General features: G+C 49.3%; 5 protein-coding genes across 5 annotated transcripts; 3 read left to right on the plus strand and 2 right to left on the minus strand.

Annotated features, from left to right (window-relative positions):
- Positions 1-28: 28 nt before the first annotated feature.
- VTN77DRAFT_7409 (uncharacterized protein) lies at positions 29-3,376 on the plus strand (the record flags this gene model as incomplete). The annotated part of the gene is made up of 1 exon (XM_069423795.1): positions 29-3,376. One exon carries the CDS (start codon positions 29-31, stop codon positions 3,374-3,376), a length of 3,348 nt encoding a protein of 1,115 aa, XP_069281215.1.
- Positions 3,377-11,316: 7,940 nt separating this feature from the next.
- VTN77DRAFT_7410 (uncharacterized protein) lies at positions 11,317-11,892 on the plus strand (the record flags this gene model as incomplete). Its single annotated transcript, XM_069423797.1, has 1 exon — positions 11,317-11,892. The coding sequence occupies one exon, from the start codon at positions 11,317-11,319 to the stop codon at positions 11,890-11,892; it is 576 nt and encodes a 191-aa protein (XP_069281216.1).
- A 95-nt stretch (positions 11,893-11,987) lies between these two features.
- VTN77DRAFT_7411 (uncharacterized protein) lies at positions 11,988-19,432 on the plus strand (the record flags this gene model as incomplete). Its single annotated transcript, XM_069423798.1, has 3 exons — positions 11,988-12,514; positions 12,578-19,327; positions 19,384-19,432. The coding sequence occupies 3 exons, from the start codon at positions 11,988-11,990 to the stop codon at positions 19,430-19,432; spliced, it is 7,326 nt and encodes a 2,441-aa protein (XP_069281217.1).
- A 1,896-nt stretch (positions 19,433-21,328) lies between these two features.
- On the minus strand, positions 21,329-21,871 carry VTN77DRAFT_7412 (uncharacterized protein; the record flags this gene model as incomplete). Its single annotated transcript, XM_069423799.1, has 2 exons — positions 21,329-21,543; positions 21,607-21,871. 2 exons carry the CDS (start codon positions 21,869-21,871, stop codon positions 21,329-21,331), a joined length of 480 nt encoding a protein of 159 aa, XP_069281218.1.
- A 1,152-nt stretch (positions 21,872-23,023) lies between these two features.
- VTN77DRAFT_7413 (uncharacterized protein) lies at positions 23,024-23,783 on the minus strand (the record flags this gene model as incomplete). Its single annotated transcript, XM_069423800.1, has 2 exons — positions 23,024-23,638; positions 23,691-23,783. 2 exons carry the CDS (start codon positions 23,781-23,783, stop codon positions 23,024-23,026), a joined length of 708 nt encoding a protein of 235 aa, XP_069281219.1.
- Between the last annotated feature and the right edge of the window lie 1,659 nt (positions 23,784-25,442).

Here is a 25,442-nt window from a genome sequence, read left to right on the forward strand (position 1 = left end):
TACCAAGACATCCATATTCTTAGTTGACATGAATGTCATTGACGGGAGATTTCTTAAGATGTCTGACCCTTTCTTTTCCCTTCGTCGCTATCCATCTTCTTCCAATACCCCACAGTCTGCTGTCAACCCGTCATGTCAACAACAACAACAACAACGAACTGACAATTTCAGGAGGCACGGCCAAGGGAGACCGAAAAGATCATCCCTACGTTCAGCATGGGCCAGAGCGGGATTTCTCTTTGGCCGCAGAGTGTGTGATCAAGGTCAACAATTCAAGCAATCAGCAGAAGACGGACCGGTGGCGGACGACAATCGCCCTTTTCACATGTCCTCGCAGAACGGATATTATCACTCAGCGGAAAAGGAGAAATGTTCCGAATATCTGATGTCAGGGGCGATTTCTGCACGGGCCTTTGATAGCAATGCAGCAGATACAGTCACTGATGGGGCCAACACTCATCCCGGAATGGATACTGCGAGTGTATGCGAAAAGATTCATATCAAGACGGCCAAGAAGGCTCATGAGAGAGACTTGCGAGAGCTTCGGCAACGACTCGAACGGAAAATTGCTGCTGCAGCGGCACAAGCGATGAACGGGAGACACGAATTCGGCGAAGGAGAACGTCGCAGAAAATGGCTGCTAGGGACTGCCACACCACAAGAAAAACTAGGCAATCAGGAAACACGTCTGTTCACGGTCAATAGCGATGACAAGATCACCATGAGAGGTGCCAACCCGAGAACAGGTGTGATAAGCCCTAGCAATCGCACAGAGAGTTCTCAGGAGGACATCGTGCCGCACCGGACATACCGTCAAAAGTGGAAGATGCAAGACGATCAGTGGGTCAGTGTCGATGTTAGTCCAACCCCGTCTGCACAAATGCCGCCGAATATGTCCATGGAAGGTCAAGGAAGTCACCGATCTAAAGATACGTCTTCGCCAATGCCGGTACCTGGTGTGCTGCCGGACGATTGGGAGGACAAGTTTGTGGTCCACATGCCGTCCGCGAAGGAACCTAATCCGCCGACCATGACGCCTGAACAAATCCAAGAATATCAAGAGATTATCGGGCGAGCGAGTCTCGAAAGAGGGAAGAAGCAGGAAACTGGTTCTGGACTCAATCAGCGCGCTGTCACTCCTGAAGATGCTAGCACACAGACGCAGACACAGGGGAAGAATTCAGGCTGGAACTCCTCTCTGAGAGCAGATCAGAGACCGTCTGTGTCGCCTCCGTCGGTTGTTGGACGATATTTTAGCCCGGATGAAGTAGGACGGGATCGGGTGAGTCCGATTGAGGAGGACTCCCATCAGAAGTCAAAGAACCTATATGAAAGTATCCGAGACGGGTGTTTCTTGGGATGTATGGAGATAGACCAGCCGTGCGCGAAGAATCCGGACGAGATCCTCCTGTTTCCGAACATGGACGACGATTGCCCATATTCACCACTTCCATCGACCCCGACGTCGAAGAAAGCGGTGGGAAAGAAGGCGAAAAGGTTATCAGAGTTCGAAAAGGCCGTGGTAACAGAAGAATCACCGCCATCTCGGTGTACGAGGCCACCTCTGAGTTCGAACCAGCGAACTGCCAGCGCTCCTCAGAAATCCAACGTGCAAGCATCTCTTGCTCAGCGCGCGGGGACGTTACACATCCAGCCATCATTAGCGAGCACCCCGAACGGAAGTCCCAAGTCCACAGCCACAGGGAAGGAGAATGTGGTAGAAGAGGTCAACCGGAAGAATGACGACGACGTGTTCATTGTCACGCCTACCATCACGCGCATTATGATACCCCCGTCCATCCCAAAGACTATGACGGAGCCTTCTCGACTTCGCCAACCTCAGAGAGCTGCAGGCATGCCGCGTGCTCCTCCTCCGCCGAAGCCTGGAACGCATGTCTCTCCAGGGCATCCCAATCTACCGTTCAGGGGGCCTCCAAAGACTGCTCCCGCCTCAGAATATCCTGCTATAAAGCACGAAAACAGTATTCATCAGGGACCCGCAACCAGTTCCACTACACCTAGGTACCCCCATATGACAGCTACGACAGCTACAGAAGCCAAAAAGGGGACTGTGACAGGCAAGCAATTCACTATAGTAACTGAGACTTGCGTCGTCCCTGCACAAAAGAATGATGATCATCCGAAGCTAGATACGCATGATATCTTTAGAGATGTGCCTGCTGCTACAGGCCCCGGGACTCAAGAGATTGTCTCCCCAGTTGAAGAAAGAGCAAGGAACAATTTTCGCACACGAAGAAGCAAAGTGCCAAGCGTTGCAGAATTGGACGGCTTACAAGTCCATCAGCAGATGGGAGGGGTTAAAGTCAGTGATGGTCCGTCTAATCAAGCCGAGCATAGTCCACAGGAAGGCAAGGGTGAAAAGGAAAACGACTCTGCAAGTCCTGGAAACAACAAGACTCACTCTATTAGGGTCAAAATAAAGAGGCCAACAACCCAATCCGATATCGCTAAACTGGCGGAAAAGAGAGCGGAAGCTAAAAAAGCTGCTGAGAGACTAGCAGCAGCCCGAAAGCATGCGGAACGACTTGCCGAAGCTCGGGCGGCATACAAGAAGGCAGAAGCTCAGAAAGCTGCCAATCAAGAAGTACTCCTCAAGACGGCTGCGGATCGGCTCAAAGAACGCAAGATAGCAGCAGAGAAACTTGCTGAAGCTCAGGCAGCGTACCGAGAGGCGGAGGCGAAGAAGGCGGCGAAGAAAGCGGAGGAGAAGAATGCGGAGAAGAATGCGGAGGTGAAAACAGCGGGGGGGAAGAATGCGGTGGATGAGAAGAAAGAGAAGCAAGCAACGGAGAGAAAGACTGAGGCTCAAAAGAGAGCAGAAGAGAAGGCTTCTCCTCCGCCTAATCCCTGCTTTGAGCGCCAAAATCCGGAGAACAGCACCGCCGATGAGCACCAAGGTGAAGGCAAAGGCGAAAGTGATGGTGCAGTTACAAGTTGCAGCAGTGATGGCGGCCTCAGTGTGCAGACCTGTTTCCTCCTGTTTCACATTATGCTTCTATCCTTCGTTCAGCTGCATGGCCTCCTCCGACGCAGGCGAATGTTCCATTACTTCGTCGTGGTTTCCTCGAAGCTATTCGAGATGACCAGCCACTGCTTGCGGGTGTCGCAGCGCCTCTGCGAGGCCTGGTTGACGTATCGACGGACCGGGTCATGGCCCGAGCCGAGCAGTGACGAGCTGACTCTCCTGATGCGGGACGTCGGCCAAGCGGGCGTCTACTTCGTTGTCTTGGGGTTTGTCGTGATGATCGTCGGCCGGGCGGCGGGGTATATCGTCGTGGTAGCCAGCTGGATTGTTTGGTTTTCGAGACCGTTTGGCTGGGTGTTTGGACGGTTGGGCGGGGCGTTATTTGCTTGATTGTCAAGATTAAAATTGGATTATATTAATAATTTGGTTGGATTGGATTGATGGAGCAAACGAACGAACGGACGAGTTGTCGACACCGATCATTGATTGAACAGAACAACTTGTACCGTCCGTCCGTACGGACAGATTTGCGATATTCGTACAGTACCAAGATTACTGGATAGATAGAAATCTTTCCTCCCGTCATTCATCTGTGTCCGTCCGTCCGTCCGTCTGTCTGTCTATCACCTTGTAATATTTCCAAGCGTCCAATTAATTGATATTGTAATCATACTAATTAGGTACATTCTATAATAGCTCCGTGGACCTACCTATGGATAGGTATATATTTTGTCCATATCTAGTTAGGGCAGTTATGATCTACCTGTACATATTGTCAGCCCCCAGCAGTCCTACCTACCTAGGTTGTAGTGATCTCGCCCTCACGGTGAACCAAGCAAATAAATGCCCAAGACAAAGGTAAGGAGAGGAAACGGATCCGATGGGCTACCCTTTTTTTGTTTTGGGGCTTATTTATATAAGCGGCCTACCTATTTTTCTCATCTTCTTGATCTTTTCTAATTAATCGTCGTCTTTTTTTTTCCCTCTGTCATACCTACTAGGAGTTCTAATACTCTGGTCAAAGAAAAAAAAAACATTCAGTCATTCTTCTCGTCTGCGTAGGTAGACATAACCCGAGACTGAAATTGAAGGTGATGGATGGATGGAAACCCTAACTATTAACCGACCTAGGTACCTAAGGTCGAGTGGATTTTTAAATAAACCGTACAACTCTACCAGTTAAAAAAAGAAAAAAAGAAAAGAAAAAGAAAAAAAAAATATATCTAAGAAACTATCTAATTAAAATATCTATATTTATTTATTTATTTATTCTATAATTTAGGCTTTGGTAGGTACTGTAGAGAAATACTTCTCTAAAGTGCCATATTTTCAAGACGACTTTGTCTGCGTGCTTCTTTCTAGAAAAGAAAAATAACCGTTCCCACCCCCACGGACATGGCACTTGCACTCTGTAGAGTAGAGAGTGCCACCGTGTATGTGTATGATTTATTAATTTCTCCCTGCTGCATGAAATTGGATATATACTGAGAAAAGCAATACAAATAATACATAAAGGAAAAGAAGAACGGAGGAGTAAGAAAGAAATAATAATTGAAATAGTCAAGATTCGAGTATGAAGAATGAAGGTGGTGAACTGACTGCCTTTGCATGTCCTGTAGATCAAACCAGCAGGTTGGACTCTTACTTTCTGATGCGTGCTTAAGATTGTACCTACGGTAGGAGTAGCTAATTAGGATCTAATTAGGTAGGTGATCATGTCTGATCCAAGCTCGCTCCTTCATGTTTGCCTTTCTTCCTTTCTTTCCTCCCTTCCCTCCTCTCTTAAGATATGCATTCCCTCGAAGTTCTTCTGGCCAAGTCCGTCGCTTGGAACCCCTACCCAACTTATGACGGTCCGACTGGGTTTATCGCTTCATCGACACACCTTCGTGACTCAACCTCTTTATTCAATAAATATCCCTCTACTTTGCGTCTTCAACACACTCAATATGCCTACCGCGGCAGAATATGAGGCGTTCTACAACGAGATCTTACCTAAACAGATCGCTTGGTCATCGGATCAACTCCGCCAGATCAGATCACCAAAGAAAATTGGAAGACTGATGAAGCGTACATACAAGGGCTACCTCAGCTGGGTAAGGGCAAGATCAAACCGGATGTTGGCCGAATTAAACACTCCGATCTCACGGGAAGATCTCCTTGAAATGATCGAGCATATGAACTACAACAATGATCTTGATTGAGCTAAGCTGGTTACTGCTATTAGCACGAGAATCGTCTCCTGGATATGAACAGTGATATCTACCGTATTATGCCTTATCCAGAGACTCTGTTACTAGATCAGCTAGAGCCAAAAGTCCAAAATGAGCTCCTCCTCCTTAATGTTCATGGTATTAATACTAATGTCTAACCTCTGAAACCTCAGTATTATCATAAAACTAATTTATCAGAAGAGAGCATAGTTTCTAATGAGTCTAATTATCTTGGATTTAGAGGCTTTGTCTTCTATCAGTTTAGGATCATAGGAATCTGGTATAATAAACCTGAGAATCTACAAAACAATAATGATGCTGGAGAAGGCCCTTGGTACCCTTCTGGGTTCTGTGCTATTATCTAATTTGGCATCAATGGCCTTCCCAACGGCATATTTATTATCTATGATTTCTACCTTGCGGATGATATCACTAGCAATCGCTATCCGAAGCTTAAAGGGGAGCACGATTAGGGTTACCTAGGAGATGCAACCAAGCAGTTCTCAGTTGCAAAGATCGCTGATCGGATTATGGACCTCGGATATAACAGAATCATTCACCTTGTGGAAGTAGTCGACTATCTGGTGGAGATAGGCAGAGCTGTCAAGACCTCTCGGGGGACTATTATCAGGGCTACTGTTCCCGAATAAGGTTCTGTTCAACTTTCGGGTCAATTGATGACAAGTTGTCTGGATACTATCTGCTAACTTTAGCTGGTATTCATTAAAAACAAGTTGTTGCAGGACAGGCTGGGTGTTTCGAATGTTGTTGCCACATTAGATCCCAGTAGCATCCTTCCATCGGTTGATACTATGCCACTTAAAGGCAGCTAGTAAATCAACTTAATAGGCGTTTTCACTACGAGCAGATTCAATTACAGCGAATAAATGGCCAGGACAGAAAAATTTCAACTGGACTTGCTAAGAATTATTAAGAGAATTCCGCTGTCCCTTTTTTGCCTAGCTAAGCCATGCGGGTAAACCGCGAACCGATCTCCCAGAAAGCATCGTGTCCTTGCCAGTCTCAAGATGAGTTTCGGTCAAATCAAATGGAATTAATTGATGCGACCATTTCCTCTGCTAGCCTTTGCTCTTTTCTCTCTGCTCGACGCCGAATATCTTCGATGAGGGAAAAAAAAGTATTTTATTCGACTATGAACAGAGGCTGGAGGAGAATACATAGTTTGCCAGATTGCGTTGATCGATCGACTGACTTCCCATCAAAACTCTATATAATAATCATCAGCTACTAGTGCAGGTATTCTGGCCGTCTTTATCATCATCATCATCCACATCCACATCAACATGTATATCCACCACATCCGCAGCTATAATTCAAGTGGATACAATTATATATAGAAAATACAACTAACTCCCTTCCCTATCTATCAGGGCGTAGTAAGGCTCATCCTCCTCTTTCCAACAGGTTGAAAGCTATACTTACCAACCAGGAGAAACGGCATTACCTACTGCAAGGAGATCCTATTTAGATTCAATATCATAGTGAAATGGGCTATTGTTATTATTGTCTGTTCTAATTAATAATGAAGAAAGATGATGGTAATGACCTAGGGTATATATATATATCTCTTCTACATGCTACTCTGGTATACTATACTAGTCTTGCACCGTGACAGGACGACCAGAACAGGCTCTTTAAAATATTTCCCTGGAAGAAGAACCGACTGTCGTCGCGCTGCGACTCCTGAAATTTAAGGACGAGCTGAATGCAAAAGGGAAAAAAAAAAGATGAGATTAATGAGGGCCTTGATGGAAGTTGCAACGAGAGGGCTCTCTCCAGCTACTACTGTACTGTATTGTCAAGAAGCGAAAGCGTGGGATGCTGGCACAGCCACTGCAATATTTGCGAGTGAATGAATGAATGACCTTGGGGTGCTATGCTAGAGTTTATCACTGGCTTTCACGGGTATAGTATATGATTATATTTTTCGTGTTGAAGAGGATCAATACTTAACCATTCTATAAATTCTCGAGTCTATCTCACTTGCGGCTCAAAGTGTGTGCAGTATTAATTTATCAAGCTGACTGACTGACTGACTGCCTGCCTTGAGGCTGAATGAAGGATAGACCAGACAACGAATGAGTGCAAATTCCATCATTTATTTATCATTGAATGCATATGAATGTTTACTATCTATTACTATCCTTACAACTGGTTGAACTTTTTCTTCTTTTTCCTTTTTTTTTATCAACACTTAAAATGTTCTTATTACTATTAATAAATAAATATAAACAAAAATAATGTAGGGAGTACAGAGGTAGTACTATAACAAAACAAACGACAAAGAGTCTCGACCCTAACTTTTACCCACTCGAGTTTTCATTGTGATTGACTGACTGACTGATTGACGTAAAATATAACAGTTAATAATTAAAGTACGGTGTGTTGTGTGAGTTGTGTTGTGCTGGCCCACTGTGGCTTAGGGCGGAATGTTGTTGTGTACTAAAAATAAAAATAATTACCTAAGGCAATCGATGATATCATCACATAACAGAAAAAAAAATTAAATCGATCAAATTTATTAGGCTGCCTGCCTCAGTACCGTCAGGAATCTACAGTGCATAAAGGGTAATGGAAAAAAAAGTAAACAAACAAAACATAAATAATAATAATGATTGGTTGGATTATTCTTATTCTTATGTCCTGGTAAAACATGACAAATAACCAGCCATATCTATGTGGTCGCCCGTCCATCGGATATTTCGGAGTTGATTAGTAGGGTACGTACAGGGCAGGGTAGGGCAGGGTACGGAGGACTCCGTACCTCACCGCCATTATCTTGTAGGAATTGAACTGCTCTAATCGACTTAATTAGAGACTTTTAGTACTCCGTATTGACTCACTACAGAGTACTTTGCTGTTGAGAACTTGAGCCAGTCTGAATTCAACCGAACAGTATTGGCATTGACGGCATAAAATTAGAGTGAGACATATGGACTGACTAATACTCCATATTTTGACTCCTTAAGCAGACTACCTAACTTAGGTACGGGTAGTAAATACCTATCCTGGTAGGTAGGGGCTGAACATACTCTGTAGTCTGAAGTCTGTACCTTAGGTGCCTCCTACCTAGGTTAGTAGGTACCTGGTAGGTGGTAGTAGGGTTGGGGTTTCGGAAGCTCCCGTACAGAAGACCTTCAAGACCTACGTACCTGGGTACTCCGTTAAAACTGTTAATTAGTAGTTAATTAGCTGACAGCAGATTGCTGAAGAGAAAGAATTCATTTGAAGAAATAATACAAAATATAAATATAAAATAAATATAAATCTAACTGTAGCCCCTACCCCAGGTTCAATAAAAAATAATATCAAATGCTGCTGCCGATCCACTGGATTGGACGAAGCGATTCTGACCATTTCTTTTTGGTTTCTTTCGAGTTCGATGCTTTCTTTTGGCCCACAGCAGGATCCATCCATATGGGCCGACAGTTCGGTTAGGTCCACAGGCCAGGTGGCTTGGCGGGGTGCCTGTTCCACTTGCAGCGCCTACAGAATATACGGTCGAACACAGTCTGGAACAAAGTCAGGAGAAGAGGAAAAGAAAAGAGAGAAAAAAAAATCAAAGCTGAGCAAGTATGTGCACTTCCACGTGCCCAGCAAACATCCAACTCTGCAGCAGAACTTGCCCAGTGCAACGGGCTTATCGCGACCACAATCCTACCTTGGCCTGGGTGCCTGGTCTAGTGTTCTAGGTTATCAGAAATGTCACCTTGCCAGTGGCGGCGCTGATCATTAGCGGCTTGGCCACGGGGCCTAGTCCGCAGCAGGCCAAGTGTGTCTCACCGGGGCTGCTGCCCTTTATCTGGGATAATGGGGCTGGCCCAATCCGATCCGGTGTCATCGCCAGAAGGGGCTGTTTTTGTGCGTTCGTTGCCGTTCCACGAATGATGTGGTCTGGAGTTACGAGATGGAGGCGTTCGCATGCTACATTACTCCACAGAAGCCATACGACGGCGTGCATATGAGACAGGAGTGTTTCGCCTGAGGCAGTACCTACGAAGAACCGTACTCCGGACTCCGTATGCAGGAACGGAGTCCGTCCGGAGTACCGACCCTGCCTAAGTAGGTAGGTACCTCCTGCTGTGCTGAGTCCTGACCTCCTGCCTATGATGCAAGGCCACAAACACCACAGATACCTGCAGGAGGCTCCCCCAGATCAGAAACCAATCAGGGCGCGCGATAGAGATCCCTGAGCAGGCTTGGCCCTGCCAGGTGGTGCCTGCACGGGCCAATCACCGGCGGCACTAGCCAGCAAACCGCTGAAAACACAGGCTGCAAAGGCTGCGAGATAAGCGGGTGGGGCTGTGGCGTCCGTATCACTATCGATTCCTCACTGGAGTTCCTGCTTTGACTCATGCTGATCGGGGCGGCAGCCCTACGCTGTTATCTTACCACTAACGCCGATACCATCGCATTACTGTAATACCTGTACCACCGATGTGCCGCCAGCGGCGTACTCTGTATACACTCCATCCTACGAACAATATGAATAATCCAGGAAACAGGATACAACGACTCGCGCGATCAATCAAGATCATTCTTCTGCTCGCCTGTGTACTCTGTGCGGACATCCAAGACGAGATACCTTTCCGGTCTTTCCGTGGGATGGAAGAGCAGAAAGTCATCGTCACGAGTCATCACCTCACCCCTGCTCACATCGCCAACAGCGCTTCTCCTTTTCAGCCGGCAAGACGCAGATCTGCTGACGCCCTCGCACAAGAAAAAAACCTCACACGACGAGATCGCAAGCAGTCCGGCTCTTCTTGCTCCTTGCGGGGTCGAGGTTGGACAGTCTTCAGTATTTGAAATCAGGATTTTCAATCACCGATCGATCTTTTTGTGATAAACATGCGAGGGCCGGTCGTAGATCTGTAGATAGAGGAATATTGGAAGCCACGGGTGCAACAGGTGGGTGCTTTTGAGCAGAAAGAAGGGTTGTCTTTTAAACATGTCAGGTACACCATCATCAGATCATCATGGAAGATCATCAGGGTCATCAGCTGTTATGCAAGGAGGCATGCACCTAGTGAGCCGCCTCCACCACAATGCTGCACTGTTGAAGAGTTGATCTCCAGATGACGCGCGTCAAGAGGAGACAAGATAAGCAAAAGGGGGATCATCAAGATGAATGACAGCGACCCTGGGCTGGTCGTGCAGTAAGGAAACGACCTAGGGTAATATATAGAGGGGGAAAGGAGGAAGTCCCTGACTGCCCCTCCCGGAGAAAGATGGCTCCGTCAGCGTCAATTGGCGGAAGGAATTTGCATGACTGGGATATCAGTTCCTGGACAAAATCCAGCAAATTTGCTCCTGTTATTACCCATGTGGACTCCTGGGGAGATACGGAGTCCTCCGTACTCCGTACTTGGTGTCTATCGCAAGAATCCAAGGAACTGTCATTCTGCAATCGATATCGATAGGATACCGATATCGCGACGTTACGCTTATTGCCCATCGTAAGCCCGTGGAAGAGCCACACTCGTATCGTATCAATATCAATAGGTACAGTTCGACTGTTCATCTGGCAGTGACAAAAGGTAAGTCTATGTCTGTATTACTTCAGCTACTTCAGCTACCGTACACCGCCCTTTCTCAGCCATAAGCTGAGAAAATGCGATAAACCAACTCATCTTTAGATTACTATTCTCCTGTATACTATCAGTATACTGTATCTTCCGGAAACATACGGTAGAGATCGTAGAATGTCGACTCTTGACGTCTAATTTTCCCTCTTTTCCTCGTACTCCGTAAATGATCGACAACTGAAGATGCAGGATGCTCTTTCCTTCCATGCAGCGTTTGCTCAGCCCGGTCCTTCCGGATTGGCGCGGCGGGTGGCGGGTGAATATCTCAGCGACGATTGGTCGGCCCCTTTCGCGACGTATCCATGGATCTTCTGCCGTGTGTATTTTTTTTTACGAACCCCCCCCGTTGTCATGCTTACTAGCGGCTGGAAATCCCATGTAAAGCCCTTGACAGCGGCTCCACTTGCTGCAAATATAGCACTGGCCTAAGCCCAATCGTCCTCGCTTCGCTGTACCAGCCCAATTCCCCTCCCCCCCCCAGCTTCCCAATCGCAAGGTCGAACCTGTGCAAATGGATGCAGTTCGAAGGAGGCCGGGACTCGGCCCCCCCTTTTGGTTTTGCTTGGAGACTGTCTTCGCCCTGCGAAAGGGGCGCTCAGAAAGAAGGAGCCCAGAGACTTTACCCAGCCTGGATGCGCCCAGTCCCGACGTACCAAGTACTGAACGTACCTACGTATCTACTGCAGTGGAGTTGTTGGACCTGAACCTGAGCCTAGCTCGTCTGATCAAATGGCCTTTTCCTGCCTGCCCTGGTTTCTTCCTAGCAGCCCGTTTCGCTTTCCCTCTCTACATCTCTAACGTCCTTCTCTTCCCTCTTCTTCTCTTCCCTCATTCCCATCTCCATCCAAAGGGGAAGAAAGAAAAAAAGAAAAGGAAAAGGAAAATACTTTCCCTCCCTCTCGTTTCCTCCACGCTTGTTGACAGTCGTCCTCCACGCTCGTTGTCTCGTGTTCTTTGTCGGATTATTCTTATTACTTTCTGGGTCTGGTTCATATCTGTCGTTATCAGCAACCGTCCGGCGTCCTGGGGAACAAAAAGCTTTCGGATCAACCTGTTTTATCCACCCATACAAAAAGTATACTGTTAATCAACTCCTTAATACCCGCTAATCTAGCCTCTTCGCACCTCCGGCGGCACATGTTGTGTATATAGCTTGCTCGTTTCTTGCAGTGGCCGCTCATCATGAAGTGGGGGGTGGCAGGTGCCTTACTGGCTCTCTTCGCGGCGACGTCGACAGGCTGGCCTTACGACGAGAACCTTGTCAACTACAACTTGAACGAGAACAAGAATGCGACCGATCCTCTCGACTACTGGGGAGAATGGCCCCACCACCAGTACCATCCGTCCCCGGACAACTGGCGCTTTCCCATCTACACCCTCTTCCTAGATCGCTTCGTCAACGGGGATCCCACCAACGACAACATCAATGGCACCGTCTTTGAGCATGATCTGCACTCGAATCAGATGCGCCATGGTGGAGACATCGTCGGATTAGTCGACACGTTGGACTACCTCCAGGGCATGGGCATCAAGGCCATCTATCTCGCCGGAACTGTCCTGATGAACCAGCCCTGGGGTTTCGATGGATACTCGGCCCTCGATACGACCCTTCTGGACCAGCATTACGGAGACATCGCTACGTGGAGATCGGCCATCACCGAGATCCATAACCGTGGCATGTACGTGATCTTTGACAATACGCTCGCAACGTAAGTCCCTTCCTCCTTCACCTCCGTGGCTCATCTCATGCGTCTGGTTTTGTTGGTCTGCAGGCTGGGAGACTTGATCGGCTTCGACGGCTACCTGAACACGACGGCTCCATTCACGACCAAGGAGCATAAAGTTCAGTGGAAGAGTGATCGTCAATACGTCGACTTCCGCTTCGGCAATACCTACAACGACTCTTGTGACTACCCTCGCTTCTGGAACGAGACCGGTTATCCCGTGGAGAGCTACGTCTATCAAGAGCTGGTCGGATGCTACGACAGTGAGTTTGATCAATATGGTGACATTGAAGCGTTCGGTGTGTTCCCGGACTGGCAGCGTGAGCTGGCCAAGTTCGCATCCGTGCAAGATCGTCTGCGTGAATGGATTCCCTCCGTGCGGGCCAAGCTGATCCGACACTCCTGCATCATCATCGCTTCCCTCGATGTGGATGGCTTTCGGTACGACAAGGCCACGCAAGCCACGGTCGATGCCCTGGGGGATATGTCCGAAGCGTATCGCGAATGTGCTCGGCAATACGGCAAGGAGAACTTCTTCCTCCCCGGTGAAATCACCGGTGGTAATACCTTCGGCTCCATCTTCCTGGGTCGTGGGCGACAGCCCGACATGATGCCCGCGACGCTCCAAGAAGCCGTCCAAATGACAAATCTCTCCGATCCGCAGTACTTTCTGCGCCCCGATGGCAATCAGGCCATAGACGCCGCGGCGTTCCACTACTCCGTCTACCGTTCCTTAACCCGGTTCCTGGGTCTGGACGGGAACCTGGCGGCTGGATACGATATCCCGGTGGACTGGGTCGAAGGATGGAATGACATGCTGTTGAGCAACGACCTGGTCAATGCCAACACCGGTAAATACGATCCCCGTCACATGTATGGCGCAACCAACCAGGACGTGTTCCGGTGGCCGGCTATCAAAAACGGCACGGAGCGGGCTCTCCTGGGTATGTTCGTCACCACCCTGCAACTCCCGGGTATCCCGCTCCTGTTGTGGGGAGAAGAGCAAGGCTTCTATATCCTGGACGCCACGGCGGACAACTACATTTATGGACGTCAGGCCATGTCTCCGGCCACCGCATGGTGGACCCATGGCTGCTTCAGTCTTAATGTCACCCAATACTACCATTTCCCCATCGACTCGGCGCAGTATGGATGCCACGATATCACCGTCACGTACGACCACCGCGATCCGTCCCATCCCATCCGCAACCTGGTGAAGCATATGTATCAGATGCGACAGAACTTCCCGGCGCTCAACGACGGATGGTTCCTTCAGACCCTGTCCAAGCAGACGCACAATGTCTACTACCCGGGTTCCAACGGCACCCCGACGGAGACGGGCATGTGGTCCGTTCTGCGCGGCCGTTTCGAAGGGATCCAGGATCTGGGATCCGGCAATCAGTCGGTGTGGCTGGTCTATCAGAATGACAATGCGACCATCAACTACCAGTTTGACTGTACGAACAACGACACCGCTCTGATTGCCCCCTTCGATTCCGGGACCACGGTCAAGAACCTGTTCTACCCCTTCGATGAGCACACCCTGACGGCGAGCTCCGTCAAGCTCGGCTTGGAAGGTTCGACGGAATTCAATGGATGCCTCAGCAACTTGACCTTGAGTCCGTGGGAGTTCCGGGCGTACGTGCCCGCGGACAAGTGGGTGGGACCGGGGCCCATGATCACGCAGTTCACGCCCGGCCACGACGCTCGCATCGTCTCGACGGTGGCTCCGGACGCCTCGGAGACGATCCATGTGCAGATCTACTTCTCCACGGAGATGGACTGCAATGCCGTGACCCAGTCCATTTCGTTCAACTCCACCACGGAAAGTGGCCAGGTGGCTGCTCTCAACGGCTCCAGCGTCAGGTGCAATCGCGTCGATCCGGGACCGACCACGTTTGTCGGACAGATCCCGAACGCCTGGGTGTGGGAAGCCGATGTGATGAACGTATACAACGGCATCCACCGCCTCACCGTCAACAATGCGACCAGCAGCAATGGCACTGCGACCAACGCCGTCGACCACTTCCTGTTCCGCGTGGGTCAGCCAGACAACCCTATGATCTTCGCGTCCGCCAACTATTCGACGAGTTTGCTCCACAAATATGACAACGGCACCCTGTACGTGGAGCACCATGCGGCGGGGGCGGATATGTGGCGCTATTCCACGAACTGGGGATCTTCCTTCTCGGACTGGATGCCCTACACGGGCGGCAACGACACCATCGTCGAACAACCGTGGAGCGGTACGTCTCTGCAAGAGTGGTCCGGGAAGCATGTTCGGGTCGAGTATTTCAACCGAATGTCCGGGAGCAGCGACTATGTTCAGGAGGGTGACGTCGACTGGGATGCCAATGTCCCCCGTCGATTCCCACATCTGTTCTGGAACGGGCCCTATAACGAGTATGGGTACGATGCCGGTCTCAAGAACCAGATGGAGCTCGACACCAGCGATGGCCTGTGGAAGATCAAATTCTTGACCGAGTGGCCCGCGCAGGCCCAGATCAACGTCTGGGGCATGAACCCTGACGGCCTGCCGGATGAGGGTTTTGTCTACGGAGATATCGATGGCGACTCGGTCCTGGACCGTCTTCCCCCGTCATCGCTATCGGCCGTCCTCATCAACATCACTAATCCTCCGCCCTCGCCCTACCTCGGCTGGGAAATCCAAGTCGACGATGGCACGCTTCGCTTCGTGCTCGTTCCCGTGGGATCCCAAACCGCCCAGCTGGTCCTCTTCTTCCTGCTCTGGGTGATCCCGGTCTTGAGCGCGGCGGCTGGTGTCTACATCTTCATGAAGTCCTTCTACCAGGTCAAATTCAACCAGGTCGGTGTGACGGACAAGAAGGACATCCTCCCTCTGGCCTTGAGGCGCAAGTTTAAGCGACGCCACGTCGAAGACGGCGAAGCGATGAATCCTTTGATGCGTCTGGCCAACAAGTCGGGATTTCTCCAGACCAACTCCGCTTTGGCCGGTGCCGAGAAGACCGATCGCCGACGCATGGTCCTCATCGCAACGATGGAGTACGACATCGAAGATTGGGGAATCAAGATCAAGATCGGTGGTCTTGGTGTCATGGCCCAACTGATGGGTAAGCACCTCGGTCACCAGGATCTCATCTGGGTTGTTCCCTGTGTCGGCGGAGTCGATTACCCGGAGGACACACCGGCGGAGCCCATGTTTGTGACGGTGCTAGGAAACTCGTACGAGGTCAAAGTGCAGTATCATGTCCTGCGAAATATCACTTACGTGTTGCTTGATGCGCCAGTCTTCCGCCAGCAGACCAAGACGGAACCGTATCCGGCTCGTATGGATGACTTGGATAGTGCCATCTACTATTCGGCCTGGAACCAGTGTATTGCCCACGCCATCCGACGATTCCCGATTGACCTCTACCATATCAATGACTACCACGGCTCCCTGGCTCCGCTCTACCTTCTTCCTCAGACGATCCCGGCCTGTTTGTCTCTGCATAACGCCGAATTCCAGGGTCTCTGGCCCATGCGGACCCAGAAGGAGAAGGAAGAAGTGTGCTCGGTTTTCAACATTGACCAGGATATCGCCGCTCGCTATGTCCAGTTTGGTGAAGTCTTCAACTTGCTCCACGCCGGTGCCAGCTATCTTCGGGTGCATCAGCAGGGTTTCGGCGCAGTCGGTGTGTCCAAGAAGTATGGAAAACGGTCCTACGCTCGTTATCCCATTTTCTGGGGTCTCAAGAAGGTTGGCAACTTGCCCAACCCTGATCCTTCGGATACTGGTGAATGGAACAAAGACTTGCCCAAGGATTCTGACATTCGCGTGGACCCCGAATTCGAGGCCGCACGTGCTGAGCTCAAGCGTCAAGCCCAGGAGTGGGCTGGTTTGGAACAGAACCCTGACGCGGACCTGTTGGTGTTTGTCGGCAGATGGTCGATGCAGAAGGGTATCGACTTGATTGCCGATGTCATGCCAGCCGTACTGGAGGCTCGCCCCAACGTCCAGTTGATCTGTGTCGGTCCCGTCATCGATCTCTACGGGAAATTCGCCGCCCTGAAACTGGATCGGATGATGAAGCTCTATCCCGGTCGTGTCTTCTCCAAGCCACAGTTCACCGCACTGCCGCCGTACATCTTCTCCGGTGCCGAATTCGCCTTGATCCCCTCCCGTGACGAGCCCTTCGGTCTGGTTGCGGTCGAATTCGGTCGGAAGGGAGCGTTGGGTATCGGTGCTCGGGTCGGTGGTCTGGGTCAGATGCCTGGTTGGTGGTACACTGTTGAATCGACGACCACCTCTCATCTTCTCCACCAATTCAAATTGGCCATCGACAGTGCCCTGAACTCGAAGCCAGAGACCCGAGCGATGATGCGCGCGCGGTCCGCCAAACAGCGGTTCCCTGTCGCCCAGTGGGTTGAGGACCTGGAGATCTTGCAGAGTACAGCCATTCGGATCCACCATAAGGAAGCGGCCAAATCCCACGGGCATGTGTTCACGCCGTCTGGCGCCAATACGCCCAGTGGGATGATGACGCCGCCCATTGGACCGTCGGGCGTGGCGACTCCCACGGGCATGCAAACACCACCGTTGAGCTACTCGAGAGATACCAGCTATTCCAATCTCCGCCACAGCACCCTTGGCCCTCAACAGAGGAATACGATTGTCTACAGCCGAGATCCCAGTCCCGCCGGGGACGAGAAGCACCAGTCGAGCCTGAGCCGAAAGCTCTCGCTCGGAGTCCGTTCCGGTCCTGGTCACGCTCCCAACGAGCGTCGGGGTCGCCGAAGATTGCGGAAGAACAACAATAACAATAATAATAATAATAATAATAATATCCCCGAGGTGGATGAGGTCGGTGTGGCCATCACAGATGCGGAAGACGACAGCGATGATGACATGGTCCCGAGCTATTACGGAGAGGACGAGTACACCATGACTCCGGAGCAGGTGGAGGCTAGCCGTCGGGCACAGCAGCAACAAGGCTATCATCACCAGGGATCATCCCTGGCTCCTCTCAGACAGGATTTCCTGTCTCCCAGCTCCCCGAGGCAAGCTAGCTATGGCAGTGGATCCATGAAGCTTCCGGGCTCTCCCACCACTCCCGCAACCCCCGGCGCTGATGATGCCTTGCTGGCCCCGAGCCGACCATTCGCCGAACAACCGGGCAGCCGTCTCAGCAGCGCTTCCGTCCTGTCGCTGGATTCGGTGGTTGGGGACAAGAAGGACTTCAAACTGCAGAAGGTGGATCCTTTCTTCACGGACAGCACGGGTGAATTCTACCGCGCCTTCGAGAAGAAGCTGGAAGATCTGAATGGGAGCAACTCGGAATCGCAGCTGTGCATTGAGGAGTACCTCATCAAGAGTGAAAAGAAGTGGTTCGACCGGTTCCGCGACGCGCGACTTGGCCGGAATCACTCGCCCGCTCCTTCGATCCGTGGAAGCAAACGGGACCCATCGCCGGCTGGTTCGATCATGAATGAAGAGGTGGATTCCGGTGGCAGCGACAGCAACAAGGAGGGCGATGAGTTCTTGCTCGGCGATGACTACGTTCCGCCGACGGGTCTCAAGAAATGGATGCAACTCCGCGTGGGAGACTGGCCCATCTACTCGCTCTTCCTGGGTCTGGGCCAGATCATCGCCGCCAACTCGTATCAGATCACGCTGCTCACTGGGGAAGTGGGTCAGACGGCGGACAAGCTGTACGGCATTGCGACGACGTATCTCATCACCTCCATCATCTGGTGGATTGTCTTCCGGACCTACAAGTCGGTGGTGGTCTTGTCGGCCCCGTGGTTCATCTACGGCCTGGCGTTCATTTTCATCGGGGTTGCGCACTGGGAGGCGAACCAGTTCAGTCGGGGCTGGATCCAGAATGTGGCCGCCGGCATCTACGCCACGGCGTCGTCGAGCGGCTCCATCTTCTTCGCGCTCAACTTCGGTGACGAGAGCAGTGCTCCTGTCAAGGACTGGGTCTTCCGTGCCTGTGTCATCCAGGGCACTCAGCAGCTTTATGTCGTCGCGCTCTGGTACTGGGGTTCCGTTCTGACCAAAGACAGCGCCGACGGGATCGTCCACGCCCAGGCGATCTCGAACAGCTGGGCGATGACGGCCATCACGTTCCCGATCGCCTTCGTCCTCTGGGGCATTGGGGCGCTGCTGGCGGTGGGGTTGCCCGATTACTATCGCCGGAGTCCCGGAAAAGTGGCCTCCTTCTACAGGTCGTTGTATCGCCGTAAGATCGTGCTGTGGTTTTTCGTGACCGTCATCATCCAGAACTTCTTCCTTAGTGCCCCCTATGGTCGCAACTGGAATTTCCTGTGGAGCTCCAATCACGCTACCGCCTGGCAGGTCTTCTTGCTGGTGCTCCTCTTCTTTGTCGGCGTGTGGGCTTTGTTCTTGTACATCCTGAGCCGGCTGTCAAAAGACCACAGCTGGATCCTGCCCGTATTCGCGATCGGCTTGGGAGCGCCGCGCTGGGCGCAGATCTGGTGGGGGACGTCCAATATCGGCCAGTATGTGCCATGGGCGGGCAGCTACGTGTCTGGCGCGCTGGTGTCTCGCGCGCTGTGGCTCTGGCTCGGCGTGCTGGACTCGCTGCAGGGAGTCGGGTTTGGTATGATTTTGCTGCAGACCCTGACTCGGCTGCATATCTGTTTCGTGCTGCTGGCGGCCCAGGTGCTGGGTTCGATCGCGACGATCTGTGCGCGCGCGTTTGCCCCGAATAAGATCGGACCGGGCGACATCTCGCCGGACATCGGAACGGATGTCAGCAACCTTTGGGTGGCATGGTTTTGGATAGCATTATTCTTCCAGTTGTTGATATGGTGAGTTGCCGATGCCTATATACCTATGACGAAGTTTCCTTGCTAACGTCTTTCAGTGCCGGTTTCTTCCTCTTCTTCCGGAAAGAGCAGCTCAGCAAGCCTTGATTGGAAATAGGACTATTTATGTATTTCCTGACGATGTTTTGACTACTTATACCCTTCTTTTGGTTTTCTTCTTTCTGGAAAGGAAATTCGGCCCATGCCATGTCATCGTGGCCCTTAACTTACTATATACTATACCATCCTTCATCCATCTTCGTCTTCTTATGCCATTGTCATTTTGTCATCTCTCTCTTCGCCATTTTTATCCGCCATCATACCTCTCTCTCATTCCGTCAGCATTCATTTATGGAAATGAACCGATGACCTCGAACATGTTCTTATGTTGAATTTCCTATCTGTCAAGAGGGACGATAACCAACAAATGTTATCTCGAGGGGGTGGGAAAGGGGATTATAGTGAAAGGAACGGAAAGGACAGGAAAATATAGGGCAAGGCAAGGCAAGGCCACTTACATGTTTACTTACTTACTCCCATGCATACCTACCTCATATACCACATACCAAACATGGTTTTTATTATTATTTGTTATTTTGTGACTTTCTTTCTGATATATCCATCAGATATCTGTATTGTTTGTGTTCTTGTTTCTGTTTTTTTTTTCTCATGTGATATTGGACGTGAATGTGGCGTTGCGTGCATTTCATTTCTTGGATGTATGTAATGTACATGTACATGCTTGGCAATTTTAGGAGAAAAGAGTGTGGTGTCTGGAAAGAAGAGAAGAGATCTAGGTAATCAATGGGAACGGAGTGGGATTTCTATATAACTACGTGCCTACCTACCTATGTATACTCTGTATGTGACAGAGGTGTTTTTTTTAAAGTACCACCTGATTCAATCCATAAATCAATCACTTAGTAAACTGCAATGAATGAAGATCTTCGATCAGAGTACTCTGCCTAGTGCTGAAGTTGTTTCGTTCCGTTTCTCATTAGAGGAACATACAAACAGCAGCTTTGGAAGACCATTCATTGGCTAAAATAAAATAAAATAATGCTAGCTCCGCTAATATTTTTATTTTATTTTATTTCTTTTCTTTTCATTTCTTTTTTTTTTCTTTTCCTCTTTTTTGATAGAGTTTTGAAAAAAACTTAGTCGATATATACTATATTACCCTCACTGTAGTATACCAGAAAATGAAGCAGTTTTACTATTTAATTCTATAGTATATATATTACAACCTTAGGTATAAACTTAATAGACTTACCTGTTATTAAACTATATACTTTTTACTACTACATATATATACTAAGTTACCATTATGTAGAAGGATATTGAATCTATAGAGTATCTTTACCAGATTGTGGCTAGACAATACTATATTCTTAAATCCTAATCTGTAATAAGAGGAATGAACAGCAGAGATCAAGAGCCTGTACTGATCATTACATTGATCACTACATTTTTTTTTAATAAGTCAAAGAACAGCATCGTTAGCCGTCAATGTTCAGAAGAAACCATGACTCCTCTCATTGAACAACCGAAACCAAGGCCCACCATGGAGACGCCACCTGCCAATGAAAACGAGACCAGCAAAGAAAAACCGATGCTCGAAACTGCATTGCAGCATACGGGAAGTCCTCAGGAAGCACAGGTATGTCGAAGAAACGATTACTAGTGTATCTAATGTGCGAACACCCGACCCGACAGAACCGTCCACCAAGTCCCCGCTAACTGTCTTGGGTCCTGCTCGTTCCTGTACAGTCATATCAGTTAAATACAACACTTACGATGAGATATGGTTCTTCATCCATCTCCTCCATCTCCTCCAGATTGAAGAATTCAACAGCGTCATCGTTATCGCGGTCATGGTAGGGGTCAAGAACCTCGGCCGCTCCGCTGAGGGCCGTGAGGCGATGAAGAATCCATTGTATCTGAAGTAGCTCTTGGCTAGGAAGAGGCTTGCTCACGGGATCGTTGGTGTGGAGAGTGATCTTGTCACCTGAACAAATTTTCCTCACGCTGGTGTTGGGGGGTGAACGGTTGACGTGTAGAGGCAGGATTATCCTGCAGCGGTCTTGCGCGCTGACGCTCGGGTGTCAAAGGCTGTCCCGCCGGAGACAAGAATGGTTGGGACTCTGTTTCAATAGAAGTGTTCTGTGCTGAATTCGGCACCGAGAGCCGTGCAGATCTCTGGCGAACCCCTTGGTTCCCTATGGCATTTGATTAGATCAAGCTCTACCAAAAAAAAAAGATAGCAACAGCTAAAAGCATACATGGTTTCAGGATCACCTCCTGCACAATGCCTTTTTCCTGAAGAGTTCCCCTCAAATAATCTGGATTAATCTCAGCTGTTTGTACCAGAAGTCGAAGTTTTGCGATATCACTCAGCCACAGGGCGGCCCACAGAGCTGGTGGCAGATTGTAAACCCCAGCGCCACCGGTAAGTGCAGAGTTCAGAAGGTCTATTAGGTGCCGACGCTCAGGATTGGAAAACTCAGCACCGGGCCCGTTCTGTTCAACTTCACACTGTGACGCCATGGTTAACTTGTACCGAGGGGCCCGATAAGCAGGTGATGTTCACCGAGGGAGCAACGAAAAAGGCACAAGTCCTCGAGGGAAGAGGACAAGAGATACTTGACACGGCATGAGAGGGAGGCTGCAGAAGGGGGTGAAAGGGAAAAAGGGCTGGGCGAGATGAGAGCGAGGAAAGAGAGACAAAAGGAAAGTCGGGAAGGAGGGGGGATGGCGATTTATACATGTGACTGCCTAGGCAGCAATGTCAGGTGAATGAAACTAATTGACCACTTTAGTCAGTTACCTAGTTACTTAGTTATATATATAGGTATAAGATACTTAAGCCTAGTAAAGAGATAAAATATTATTAACTATTTAAAGTATAGATAGCTATAAGGAAAGTAGCATTGAGTTGATATATATCTGACCCTCTTATATATATTAGAAGGTGTCTTGGTGCAGCCGGCTCATCAGCTACACACTTAGTTAGCTCTGTCAGCCCATGCACCCTTAAGTAAGGCATTACCCTGCCTTTCCTATAGATATATATAGGCCTAAAGCCCTAAACCTCCTTCTGATTCTTTTCTTACTACTAAGTTGTTTTATAGATAGGTGTTACGCGCAGGTCTGACAGAGTCGTTGTCGATTCCTGGATTGGTCGTTTCAAAGGATCAAGTTGAATTGCTAAAAGACTCCTTTTAAGTTCTCTATTATCTCTATAACACCAGGGTCAAGTTCTTTTGCGACAAGTACTAATCTGCGTGTTCTTCTAGTATGTCTATTGAGAGACTTCTCAGAACATGATGAGGGTTACGCTCGCGGAGAAAGCTTTTAGCAGAGGAATCGTGATCATTATGGGAACGATACATTCCTCCTGTATATCGCTGGAACTCTGGCCAAGAAGAGTTAAATATCACATATCTTGCCTTTAGCGTCTGGAATTACATGTCCTCGAATGATACTGATATAAGGTAAGAGTAGCCAGGCGGCTTGTCATGAAAAGGTTAATCCTGGCCTTGTAAGCAATCTCATGCTATTAAGTCCTCCTGCTGAGCCAGAATTAATAGAAACAACTACTCTGGTCTAGAAACAAACAGCCAGCTCCATCAATTCGCTAGACCACCCTTACTTGCATGCCTATGAATCTGGTGCATGCAATTTCCCGCGGCTTCGAAACTATTTGAGAACTTCCGCTGCATCCTCAATGTGCCGGGGAATCATGACATAGCCGCCTGGGAAGGGAAGAAGATATGGCTCACGCGACTTCTTGGGATTTAATTCCAGGTTTCTGAGCTTCAACGTAAGGCCATCTAAGCCAGTACGACATCTCAGACCTGTCTCCGGACTCCATTCGTATCCTTCTCTTGCCCATTTCCACTTGATATAGGCAATGAGCTCTTTGTCGGTTGGCGTAACTTTTTTCCACTCAGGCCTATCTGGATTTTCTCGGCCGTAAAGGCGATCTTTGCAAAAGATTCTCCATGCATCATTAGCATAATTCCCAACCCCTTTGAGGTGTGCTACTTCGGATCTGATACAAGTTTCCTTGTAGCGTTTGACATGGATTCGGTGAGGCCTTGGCGGATCTTCGCACCATGTACGAGCAAGGTCAATGACCCATTGTACACGACGATAAAGGCCGAGAGGCTTGAAGTAGGGAAACACTTCCTCGTACTTCGCTTTTGCAAGCGCATTGGGAGTATCAAATCTCTTCAGGAAAGCTCGTGCTCGAGGGATCGCCCTCTCGCCAGGAGTCTTGTTGAGAAATATGCATACAATCAACAAATGGAACTAGAACTCAGTATCAATGCTGTTTCCGAGTATAATAGACATGATCACCTACAGCATTATTGGCGAATTCCTCTTCTGCCAGCCCATATGCGGCGGCATCTAGGGCAACAGGCTGGGCCGACGGAGGTTGCAGTATAAGGCTCATCTTGAGAATGGGGAGACTTCTTCAGTCAAGATACTCCCAACCTACCAGCATGTGGTTTATATGCAGTCAATAGGTTGGTGGGTGCCGTCTGGGTGAGCCCAAGGGCGACGCCACTTTGCGGTTGCATGACCATAAGTGAGCTGGGGTGAGTTCACAATAGACAGAGTGAGCCATTGGGTGAGCCTCACCCAGCATCGCACAAGTTCACCTAGCTTAAAGTTTATAGCCCACCTTCCCTTCATATGAGACTCTTTATTGGATGTCCTAGTCTGGTGTGTTTCTAGTGAGGTCAGCATGAGGGTGTTAATAGGCATTTCCGGAACACACATTTCAAAGATCGCAAATGCAACTGCTGCAATCTGGCGGTCTAGGAAGAAAACATCGCACCGTGAGAAGAGGCCAATAACCACACTGCTGCTGCCTAGCAGCATCTGCAAGTGAAGCTTAGTCAAATTTCATTAAATCAATAGTCAAATATCTGGATTTTCTGAACAACATCTGATTTGCCCATATCCGTTTCGCCAGGAAGTGAAAACAACACATTTTCCGGGGTCAATTTGCCTCCTGACCCAAGCGCTTAACATACAACCAACAGTGGTTGATGCATAACTACAAGTTTCAGCCTTGCTGCCTTATAGCATTTGAGGCTCTTTCGACTTCCACCGCTGTTATTCAAAAGTCCTGTCTCCAGGAAACAGCTCAGCAGGGGCCAGCTATTTTATTGCGAAGCAATGCTGAAGGATTGGCCATGATCGCTGTAAAATGACTTTGACGGACGACCATTTGCGCTCAGATTATCACCAAACCACTCTGGAAGTCTCCATTGGCGCAGCGCATGGTGCTTCCATGGCCATGATGGCGCAGCTGAGGCTAAGCGGTCTGTGCAACGCTAGAAGGGTGCCTTGTGCTGCGCCTACAAGACAACAGCCAACCAGTAATCACTACCAGGACGGTCATTGACTAGGGCATTAATAGTAGAGACTGGGACTTTAAGAACAGTGGGCTGTGACCACAGAAACTACAGTACCTTTCGATAATCGATTAATCTCATTCCTTGAAAAGTGACTAGAAGGGATTTATTTACCTCTTCCATCTACCTTCCCTTTTCCTATAGACAACGTCTCTAAATTACAAAGAAAATGCACAGCACATCTCAAAATCAGCAAAAACTATGGACTCTTGCATTTGAGTCATTGAGTCCGGAGGATAAAGATCGCGTCAAGGCATACCATGCAGAAAAAGGCATAAAGACGGTCGATGAAGCTCTAAACGCTGTCCAAGAGAAACAGAAGGCGTGCATGCGGAAACGCTGGACACTAAAAGGATAGTGCCGGCCGAAAGATCATCGTTCGTGACGTACCCGACAAGATCGCGCATTGGATCAACAAATTTAAGGAGATTGGAGATGTGGCAGTACAATATGATCCGACGCACGCTTCGCTACCATGGGCTGGAGTGCGATTTCTGCTTCAGGTATCCATCAGCGATCTTCAGACATTTACTGCCATAGCAGAAGGCTTGGAAACCATATCGCGTCTAACGGCCAGATATGCGATCTTCGAGACTGTGTATCTCCCACCGCCTGGGCAGAGTCCGACTTCAGCGCAATCGAAGCTCTGCGAGGCATTGGTGTTGGCCTATTCGGCTTGCTTGAAATAT

This window comes from Rasamsonia byssochlamydoides (genome assembly GCF_041956645.1).
Source record: "Rasamsonia byssochlamydoides strain NRRL 3658 unplaced genomic scaffold VTN77scaffold_6, whole genome shotgun sequence".
Lineage (NCBI taxonomy): Eukaryota > Fungi > Ascomycota > Eurotiomycetes > Eurotiales > Trichocomaceae > Rasamsonia > Rasamsonia byssochlamydoides.